The following is an 11,556-nucleotide window of genomic DNA, read 5'->3' as shown; positions in this document are numbered from 1 at the left end:
GTCATGATACTTTCCTTCAATCTTCGTCTTACTGTCCACTGACTAATAGTCACTCCTCGTGTTTCACGGAGTTGTTGTTGCACCTGAATAGCGTTAAGACGCCGATTTCTTAACATTGTTGACACAATAAAGCGGTCATCACGATCCGTTGTATATCTCTTTCTACCAGTTCCAGGTCGACTACGAAAAGATCGAGTCTCCTTATATCGTTCACACACTCTTCGAACCGCTCCGCGTGTCATATATAGTTGCCGAGCTACAGCTCTCTGTTTAAATCCATTTTCGATTAAAGCGATTACTTGGGCGGCTTTTTCCGGTGATGTATGCATTAAATTGAAACACTAATCAACCAATGAAACACAACTAATCAGAGAATAAAAGAACAATGTGAAAATTTCGATTACAAAGGTAATAATTGCAATATTTGACAAGTTTGTTATTCTTATTGTCACCACAACACAAATACCTTTTATTTGTTTACCCGTTGGTACGCATATAAACGATAAGTACCCTGAATAACTTTATGCTCATAATAAAGCATGTTAAATTGTCTTTGAAACGGCTCATATTTTTTACTTGCCATGATAAATAGATTCTAAAAGGCACAGTTAAAACCAAAAGTTCACAGTGGGCCGATTTCTATGCACGTTAGTTTATTACCTTTGATTTTTTTCCAGACAAACGTTTAATTTGTCCTTGATACACCCAGGATTCCTGGACGTACCATTGCATACTGAGAGTCTTGTGGTTCTGGCGGAAGACCGTTTGGCATGACGCAGGTTTACTTGGGATATCCCATGCATTATGGGGGAAAAGAATAAGTGTGGTCTAGGGAGAAGGGCTGGGGTAGGGAGTAGAGATGGGTAGGTCCAAATAGATAGGAATCCACGGATCTCAGGTGCCGGTATTAGGTCACCTATTCGCGAAACTGCATTGTTAACAGCCAGCCAGCCACGTCGCACAGTGGTTTTTTTTTCAACAAACTAGCTGGAAGTTATTACAAAATAGGTATCCCTTAATCCCTGAAATATTCTTATAATTGCCTTAAGGATTAACCAGATGTAATAAAAATATAGTTCTGACAATGATAAACATAGCGGATGAAGAGTGAATTACAATTAAAACCAGACTTATTGGAACGCGCTCGAATAACTCATACCAGTTCAGTTTCGATACTTATGCAATATTATTCTATTAATACGTATTGTGTTTAACTACCATCGCTGATATGGATGGGTTAGTAGGTGTGCCCTTTATTTTAAAAATACACACACCGGAAAAATCTAGGGATATAATTTTATTAAAGTTAAAAATAAATGTTTTGAATAAACAACCACATATTTGTAGGCCGATTCTTTCTACTTCGATTGAAACGAAGTAGTCACACTAGTTATTTCTAAATTTGGGATATTTGCAGAAGTGTTTGTGCACTTTTTGTCAAATGTATAAAAAGCACCTAGCATCAATTCTTCGAATTTAACCTGTACTGGCTATGTTTTTATGATAATTGGCTAGAATTCATTCAAATAACTCTGTTTAGTATTAAACGACATTATGGAGCGTAGACATCTTAACAGAGACGAAATGCTAACGGCCATGGGTATGCTCGAAGCTGGAATGCGCCAAATCGACGTAGCTAGAGCATTAAATACAACGCAAAGTGTAATATCGCGATTAAGTGCACGCTACCGTGAAAGTGGTGATGTTGCTGAAAGGCACACAGGGCGACATCGCATTACTACCCCTCAGCAAGATCATTTTTTACAATTAAATGCTCGACGCCGACCGACTCTTACAGCACCAGAGCTTAGTTTAATTCTCCAGGACACACATAATGTAACCGTTAGTCCTGACACTGTTCGCAATAGATTAAGAGAGGTCAACTTAAGAAGCAGACGCCCCTGGAGAGCTCAACCCTTAACGAGAGGAAATCGAGAGGTACGATATTTGTGGGCTCAAGATCATGTTCAGTGGTCGAATGAACAATGGGTCAATGTTCTCTTCACGGATGAGTCACGCTTTGGAATTCATCCGGATTCGAGAAGGCTTAAGGGTATGGAGAGAACCGGGAAATCTTATTCGGTTGGATCATGTTCAGGAAGTGCACCCTTATCAAGGTGGAACAGTTATGGTCTGGGGAGCAGTTCAGTTAGGCCGAAAAACCGATCTCGTTTTTCTTGAAAGGTTTCTAACAGGAATCACATATCGTGATTTAATTCTGTTCGTGTTACCATATGCCAATGATTTTGGGAGAAACTTCATTCTCATGCATGACAATGCACGGCCTCATACAGCCAGAGTGGTAAGTGAGTTTATCAATGCTCATCAATTAAACATCTTACCCTGCACAATCTCCTGACCTCAACCCCATCGAGCACATATGGGACGCGGTCCAAAGAATTTTGAGAATGGGTATGCCTCGTGACCTGGTTCCGGCCGTGAATGCAGCGTGGCAGGCTGTACCTCAAGAAGAGATCGACAACCTGATCAGGAGCATGGAGAGACGATGTAGGGCTGTAATGAACAGTAGAGGAGGCCATACCCTTTATTAAGTAAAAATGGTTTTATCTTTTTTTTTAATTCACAGTTTAGAATAAAAAAAATGTGTGTATTTTTTTCAGTTCAATAAAAATCAAGGTAAATTTGAAAAATTCGGTAAATTTCGCATTTTTATTTCCAATACGTCCTGTAAACTATTTATTTTAATTTTATTATATCAGAAATGCAAATAATAAAATTACTGACGATGGCTGGATAAAATTGTAATATCCCTAGATATTTCCGGTGTGTGTATTTATTATTGAATACAATAAAAATTATGGTAACAGCATGTTCTCAAACTTTCTTCATTTTTTTCACTAAAATTATAGATATTTCCAAACTTATTAGACTGTAAAAATTACGAATCAGCTGGAGTTATGACTTAATTTTTTTTTATATACATTTGCTTATCCTCTAACAGGTTTGTCTAAGGGTTCCTTCACCTTTATGCGCCCTACAATGTTATGCATTTTTTTAGGTGCGCCCTCGATCACAGAATTCTATGCATAAAAAACGGGATTATGTTAAAAATTCGTCTGTATTGGTATGTAGGTACCTATTTAAAATTTGACCTTTTTTGCTGTTTATTGTGTGTGGGTTTGCGGCACAAAGAATTACTTATTTTGGAAATAGCTAATTTTAGGTCAGATATACACAGCGCTCAAAAAAAAATAAATGAATATATGAGTTCAACATTTTACAAATATCACCAAATTTAATGTTTGACACTGCATGATTAATTAACATGAAAATATATGTAAAAAAATCTAACAGGGTTTTTCGATGGCAGTTATAGTTATTTTAAGATTTTATCTCAAAAATTTAAAATGTTTAAAAATTTTTTTTTCGATTTTTGAGATCAAAATTCTTTCACAACCAACTACAATTTGCATCAAAAACTTTATTATGGTATTCTACCTGAATTTTTATGGTGTTTAATTATGAGGTCTCAAAAATTAAAATTTGTAAGATTTGAAGAAGTGTCAAATCTGCTTAATATTATTTTTAAACACACTGTGCACTGTATCTTATCTAAAACTCGATACTGCCAAAAAAAGTTTTGAGGCAAATGAAGAACACAATTTTCAGTAAAATCAGTAATAAAAAGTTTTCCATATGTAGAAAACTTAAGCAGACACACTGTGTATGTATTGTTTTCTATTTGTTTGAAAAAAAAATACAGTAAATATCTTATAAAAAAAATTGATATTATGAATATACTTTGTTATTAAACATCAATTAAAAAAGTATTTAATATAATAGTAACTTCCGCCTAGTTTTTACAAACAGTTTTCAAAACATATTTTTTATTAGTATGTAAACTTAGTAACGCTTTGTCTCATAATCATACATTTGAAGATTTAGGTACCTCTACAAAATAAATAGAACAGTTAAGATCAGGTGAGAACTATTTGATAAAACGCAAACATCAGATTTGCCTAATAGACTCCAAAACTTTTGAACGCGGATTGGCTTCATGCAAAAGAAGATTTAGTTAAATTAAAATTAAAGGTTAAAATTACATAGATCCGACGGAACTGGAACCCGGATGTAGGTCCATATATGGACATAATTGCGGACCTAACTCTCTTAAAATAGCGGATCTACCCATCCCGAGTAGGGAGAAGGGCTGGGGTAGGACTTTAGACAGGATTGAGTTTAGGTCTGTGGAGTGTGTGGGTACGATTTCCTGTAGAAGGGAGGACAGGGGGCTCCCCGTCCTCTCTCCCTCCACAATCGTTGCTCTACCTCCTCCGAGGATATGCATTCTTCCACATTTGGGGTTGGGCCCTCCGTATGGTTCTCAGTTGAGGAGTTTGTCCCCAGCTGAGATTCCCGTGAGGTGAAGGCTGGGGGATATGTCTCCAATTTCTCCCTCACTTTCTCTTGGTCTCTCCTTAGACCTGACACCGGTATGGTCCCGAATCTATAATAGAGAATATATCCATCTTTCTCTATTGCCTCCTTGGATTTGCGGTCAATTCCTATTGTGAGGATCTGACCTTGGCCCGCCTCCCTCGAGTTGATGACTCGCCAACTCGATGTCAGTACTTTAGAATTCTGAGCCTGGATAAGGCTCAACAGGTAGGTGGAGTCTTTCCCCTTGCTTCTCGGCAGAAAGACCGTGATGGTCGCCTCTTTAAAGATATCTTCTGACTTTATTGCCACCAGGTCCGGTCCCTGCCAATCCTTTAGCGTGTGTGCCGTTTCCACCAACCAATCCGCCGATTCTTGGGATGCACAATCGATGACGAGTATGCCTGCCCGAAAGTGTATACCCGCAAAACGAAGCTGATTTTGTGGATCGTTGCGTTGCAATCCGCTGGCTACTACTTCGTCTAGTATAGCCTCTTCTAGAACCGTTTGCTGGACAGCCGTCAATGTTACCTCTGGGTAATCCTTTGGCAGCACCGCCATTTTCACCTGTCCAGCAATGGGGGCAAAGTTGGGGATGCGTCCCTGCTTGCCTCTCGATGTTGAACTGGTCTCCATCTTGGCCTTTTTCTCTCCTTGTCGAGGCAAGGGTAAGATGGACTCGCTCCCTCTCTTGCCCTTTGGCGAAGATGCGCCAGGTTGATTATTGTCTTCGATTCGACTCCTCTCTCTTTCGATGAGTACTTTTGCCTTTGCTTCCTTCGGGGAAAATCCTTCGTGAAGCAGTACGAGGTATTTCCGTACTCCTGCTCCGCTGAGACCTTTTCTCATCGGGTCATCTAGTCCGCCTGGTTGGCCCAGGCCGGGTAGAGGAAAGGGTAGTTTGCGACAAGGTTTGCGGTCTGCGGTAGCGTTAACACTGATAAAAGAGAAAGGAGTAGCTCTTGTACGATTTGTGGAGGATGATCTCGCGCAAGTGTCCTTTGGGGTTGGTCCCTCGAAACTTGTGTTAAATTTCCCAGTGTTGCTAAAGGGTTTTCCCCTAGTTCCACCAGTGGTGTTTTGGTTTTGATTTGGATTAAAGCTCATAGTGTTCCCACGAGTCGCTAGGGATAGTCGGTCCACTTCTACAGAGCCCCGCATGTAGAAGTAAGAGGTAATTACAATGAGGTGCCCCCTGGTGCCCCAAGGTTGAGACCAGTAATGGCTAATCTACTATCTAGCCACGCATCCCTTTGACCTGGTCCCGCCATCGTAGGATTTAGGTTTTTAGTGAGGTTGTCTCCTCTTGGTCCAGGCGATTAAGCCAAGACCCCCCACATCCTCTGCTCGTGAGACATGACCACAGACAGCAGAGGGTGCCTGGTATGACAGAAGGAATAGTCCTATCCGGCATCGTTATTCGTCTTGGTGCAATTCCTTGGCCACGACACTACAGCTAAGGACAAGACATTAAGATGCTCCTTGGACCCAGTCAAAGTGCCAGAGGCACCCGACTAGGAGCTCCACCCACCAACGGCAAGGTCTCGCATCTACTAGGGGGAGTAAAATAGTCTTTAAAAAATGTGATGGTCGCACTTATTGAAACGACGGGATTCGTAGCATCATTCTGTAATATTAAATAGAAATTTCATTAATTATTCGATATAATATACAGGAATCTGTGATTTAAAGTTATGAACCCAAAAGTAAATAAAAGAACAACGGCCAAGCTACGTCGAAACACGTTAGACGATGCGAGTGGATAGACGTGTGACCACGTGGAAACTCGGTCGTGCTGTTGTTCCATGGTAAGAGTATAAAATATTATATTGACACACACTGCCAATTCGCGCCGGTTCGAGACCGAATGAGATCGGATATCTCGTGAGTAAGAGTCGATTTAGACACTCGCCGCAAAAGTCGGTAAGCCATTGACAATAGTGATGAGAATACCGGTTCCACAAGTTGCGTTACGATCAGAGTTGTTAAACTAAACGTAGTAATTAATAAACTACATTACTACATGTCACAAGTAGTTTTTTAAATGTCGAGTAGTAAATGTGTAGTTTATGTAACTAATGTAGTTTTTTTAATTAACAGTGAAAACATAACCTAAAAAATTTGTTTGTTGATCAATTTAAAGAAATAAAAAATCTATATTTTGTGAATTTGTTCCTTATTATGTGATATTTTTGATACTTAGTAGTTAAAAATGCTTGGAATACGCCGATATATCATTACCTTGCTCCATACCTTCTGGGAAGAGGGGAATTATGAAGTAGTGCTTTTAGATGTAAAAAATAATATATTCTCCTGGAGAATGTCTATGGAGAATTTCTCCATAAGAATTTATAGTTTATTTTGTGTTCAATGTTACTTTGTATTTCGTAGAAAATACACTTTTGTTGAAAAAAAATTGTCTTTTGTTCTGATGTTGTTTAACTTATAACAAATATAATATAACTTCATACTTCCATGATAAGAATTTGGCTTGATTTTTGTTTAAAGTCTAAATTGTTTATGTTTTACTATATTTTTGTAGATAGTTTTTGTGTAGCTTTTGAAGGCAATTTTTAAAATTTTAAAACGTAGTTAATACAAAAAACTACGCGTAGTTTTTGGCGTAGTTTTTTGCTTCATAGACTACTTAACAACTCTGGTTACGATAGCGACCGTTCCAAAGAAATACCGCGATTTTGTAATCGAGGTTCCGGTTCCCAAAGTTTTGCCAAAGTGCAGCAGTTCTCACCTGTACGGTATTTATGGTGCTTGCTTAGTACCTACTCCCAACCTTGCCGTTATCTCTTTGACCGTGCAAATTCATAAACAACAACAATTTATAGACAAATTTGTAAACAATAAGCAATATTTTAGTTAGCTTTCAATTTTGGAAATAAATCTGTTAAACAAAATAAAAAAAATATAACCTATTGCCCCAAACTTATTTTAATTATATTTTTAAGCACGCATAGATTGACTTAAATTATGTACATGCATTTATTGGTATTCAGTGCTTTTTATTCGCTATCTTTTCTTCAGAGTGTAGAAAAGTTTTGGTTTGGACACTTAAAGATTGTGATTTATTTGTCCCCTTACCCGCCTTCAGAGGTTTTACTTTGATAATTGAATATATGTCAGTCAATACCGATTTATATCATATACTAACGTACCAAATCTCGTTTGTCTGAAAAAATAAAAATTATGGGTAAAAAAAGTATGACGGACACCCGATATAACAGCATCTTCAATATTCAGTCTCTCAAAATTTGCAACCTTGTTTGATATATACACGGTGAATCACCAATGAATATATCGTTTTAGCCGATATATCTCGAGAATTATTAGGATTTTCTTCTTCTGATAATACGTTCGCCTTACTCTCTACTTTTATATAACATCCAACATTTCCTTTTTTTGTATAATCCACATTGCCCGTACTATCAAACGTTCGTTTTAATTTCTTGAATTCCGATACTTGGGGTGCCCTTAAATCTGGATATCTTTGATGAAAAATACCTCTTGCCAACAGGGTTGGGTGGGTAGAAAATTTTATATATTCTACCGTATTCGCTACACCAACTAATTGTCTACATTTTCTACATGTCCAGACGTATGAAATTAGTTTTGTATATTGTAAGCCTTTTTAAGTTTATATTTATTTCAAATGCTTTAACCACAGCGATTAGTACAAGAAGAAATCTAATAGAGTAAACGCCACGAATGTTTGGGAGTGATTCATCGCTTGATGAAGTTAGAATCGACACGCGCGTTATCATTTTTACATTAAAAACATAAATTTTTACCGCAGACGTAGGTTTTTAAAGCCCGGTCTAATCATCTGCCTGCGCTCCTCCTACTTATTCTAAAATGTTAGCGTGATTGATAAAGACGATACTATATCGCGTTTCTTTGATTGATTCGTTTTTGTGCGTCAGTCCATTGGTGTGCTTGCAGTGCGACCAATGGGGCATTCCATTTTATATTTATAACCAAATATATGTTTTGACAAGACTTTGACAGTTAAAACAACAAATTACAACAGATTATATATTGATTATTATATGACTTGAAACACCACGGCACTGGAATTAAGTTTTATGTGACCTTGAACAGATTAGTTCACATGGTAGCGACCGATGAATCACTCCCAAACATTCGTGGCGTTTACTATAATAATGATATATCTAGTCGTTATTTATTATTTAACAAATAGATAGTATACAGTCAGTGGTCCGAACTGTACTCCGAAAACTTCGGCAACATATTCTGCAGATAAAAATAAGTAAAAAAGTTCGTATAAATGTATGTCCTAAAATGCTTAGTTTCAGAGATACAGGGTGTAAAAGTTTCATTTTTATTTCGATTTTTTCTAAATAATTTCTGAAGTAACGTCAATATTTGGATGAAAATTGGTGTCTGGGAGTTTTTTGACATAAGAAATTTGATTTTGATGTCAATATGACTCCTATTAGTAGAGGGCGCCACCTACACGTGTTTTAACTGTTTTGAAGCGTAATAACTTTTTGTCCGTACCTGTATAAAACTCAAGCAGAATTCAAGTTTATTTTAAGCTAAAACAATGCAATATTTTGAAAAAAGAACTACATTATGACCCGGAGATATCGGCAATGATAATGTTCTTGTCATTTGATCAAAGTTCAGAATTGATTTTCTGTAAAAAATAGCGCTAAAACTAAAACCAAAGCTGAACGTGCGCTAAAAACGGCGAGCGTTGTACTGACCATTTTTTATTTATACTCGTTATTACTGTCAGCAAAAGCCGATAGACCTAAATTTTGAATATGTTAATAGTAATAGTAACTAAATGTGTAACTAATTAAATGATAGTATTCATATCTGTCAGTTTTAAAGTTTTAAAATTTATAACAGAGATTTTTATCTCAAAATTATAATATGCTCGGGCAATGTAAACAAATCGAAAATATAAAAAATAATCCAGTTATTTAGGCTTGTCGGAAGCGCTAAAGACTCATGAGTATTTCTATGCAAAAATCAACACGATACGATAATTATTAACGAAATGACGGCAGGTTTAAAATTATTTATTTTGTTAAATCGGCGCGCAACAACGCCTACTGCCTACTAGCACAGAATATCTAGCTACGCAACAGAAAAATACTCGAAATGAAAGAGCTAAAATTGCACAAATAGAATACTAGATGGCGCGACAATATCATAATCAGAATATAATTAGAAATTTTGAACTTTCGGTTTTGGATCGACGGCTCGTCGACGGCCTTATAGCTCGGCTAAATATGCACAGTTGCCAGATTCAAAAAGACTTGAATTGGCATCCCATTCTTTTTATTGTGTATAATGCAGTATGTGTTTCTTTCTATTCTTCTTTTCTTGTCAGATACACTTATATTAATTATTCCTTTGGCTATTAAAATAGTTTCAAGTATATTATTACAAAACATATACATTTTTAATATACATTACCTTATAATGTTAACTAAGAAAATACCTTTAATTACCTTTAAAATTAATAATATACAGGGCGATTGATAGTGATATTTATTAATGCTGGAACGTTAGTAATGAAATATAAGTTTAATAATAATGGAAATAATTTATTAAAATGCAGTACAAAAAATGTTAACTGACTAAAAAATACTATAATAACAAATTTCTTCCGTTTGCCACGTTATTTATATAGACCTAGATAGATTTTAAAAAGTGACACAGCTACAATTAATAATATATTAGTTCGACATAAAAGTTGCTGTCACGACATCGAACAATAAATTAAAATTCGTAAAATCAATTAAAAGTATTAATTAAACAAATCTTTATAAAGAAACGCAAGTATACCCAATTTGGGCCCAATCGAACTCCAGGAAATGATACCATAATAGTGTACTATATTATGGTACCACTCGATATACTTTAAGGTACCATAATATTGCAATGTCACCGAAGATCCGTAGTATACCAAATTTAAGAACAATCGAACGCCATGCAATGGTATCATAATATGGTACTATATTAAGGTACCACTTTATATACATTATAGTTCAATCATATTACAATGTAACCGAAGATACGTAGTATACCAAGTTTGAGCCCAATCGAACGCCAGGAAATGGTATCGTAATATGGTACTATATTAAGGTACCACATTATATGCATCATAGTACCATCATATTACAATGTCACCGAAAATACGTAGTATCCCAAGTTTAAGCCCAATCGAATGCCATGTACGTAATATAGTACTATATTATGGTACCAGTTGATATGCTTCATGGTACCATAATAATGCAATGTCATCAAAAATACGCAAGTATATATCAAATATGAGCTCAATCGAACGCCAGGAAATGGTATTGAAATATGGTACTATATTAAGGTACCACTTTATATGCATTATAGTACCATCATATTACAATGTAACCGAAGATACGTAGTATAACAAGTTTAAGCCCAATCGAACGCCAGGAAATGGTATCGTAATATGGTACTATATTATGGTACCTCTTATTATGCTCCATGGTACCATAATATTACAATATCACCGAAGATACGTAGTATCCCAAATTTAAGCCCAATCGAATGCCATGTACATAATATGGTACTATATTATGGTACCAGATGATATGCATCATAGTACCATCATATTACAATGTCACCGAAAATACGTAGTATACCAAGTTTAAGCCCTATTGCCGCCATGTACCTAATATTGCTATATGTACTATGGAAGGTACCACTTTATATGCTCCATGGTACCATGATATTACAATGTCACTGAAGATATAGTATACCAAGTTTAAGCCCAATCGAACGCCATGTATCGCAATATAGTACTATATTATGGTATCACTTGATATGCTTCTGAAAAAAACGGCGTCCAGTTGGCTGGAAAAGGACGATCGATGACATTTCCCATATAAATTTACATATAAAATGACAGTGCTATTCATTTCATAGCTATCGCTAACGCTGTTTTTTCCCGATTATACAATATGAACTTGGTATGAACCAGATTATTTTCTTTTATCTATGGTATGAACACAAACGAACGTCAGGAAGTGGTATCATAATAGTAGAACAATACTTATTATATTGTCGCCGAATTACAATGAAAATTCAGGATTCAATTATACAATCAAACGTCAGGAAGTGATTGTAATT

The 11,556-nt window shown here is 36.3% G+C and overlaps 1 protein-coding gene across 5 annotated transcripts in view; it reads right to left on the bottom strand.

The window, feature by feature from the left end:
• Nucleotides 1-11,556, bottom strand: part of LOC115880903 (serine/threonine-protein phosphatase 4 regulatory subunit 1-like) — a 358,417-nt gene that overhangs the window by 8,275 nt on the left and 338,586 nt on the right. Inside the window, exon 14 of one of the 5 annotated variants that reach the window (XM_030898233.1) lies at nucleotides 5,748-6,025. The exons of the other annotated variants lie outside the window; for them this stretch is intronic. Coding sequence (XP_030754093.1) covers nucleotides 5,891-6,025 — 135 coding nt within the window. The 3' untranslated portion in view covers nucleotides 5,748-5,890. Of the gene's footprint in view, nucleotides 1-5,747; nucleotides 6,026-11,556 lie in introns of those variants that run through there. 5 annotated transcript variants of the gene reach the window in all.

Source organism: Sitophilus oryzae, unplaced genomic scaffold (assembly GCF_002938485.1).
Source record: "Sitophilus oryzae breed Bouriz unplaced genomic scaffold, Soryzae_2.0 scaffold_1660_pilon_pilon, whole genome shotgun sequence".
NCBI lineage: Eukaryota > Metazoa > Arthropoda > Insecta > Coleoptera > Curculionidae > Sitophilus > Sitophilus oryzae.
This window is presented reverse-complemented; position numbering and strand designations above follow the sequence as displayed.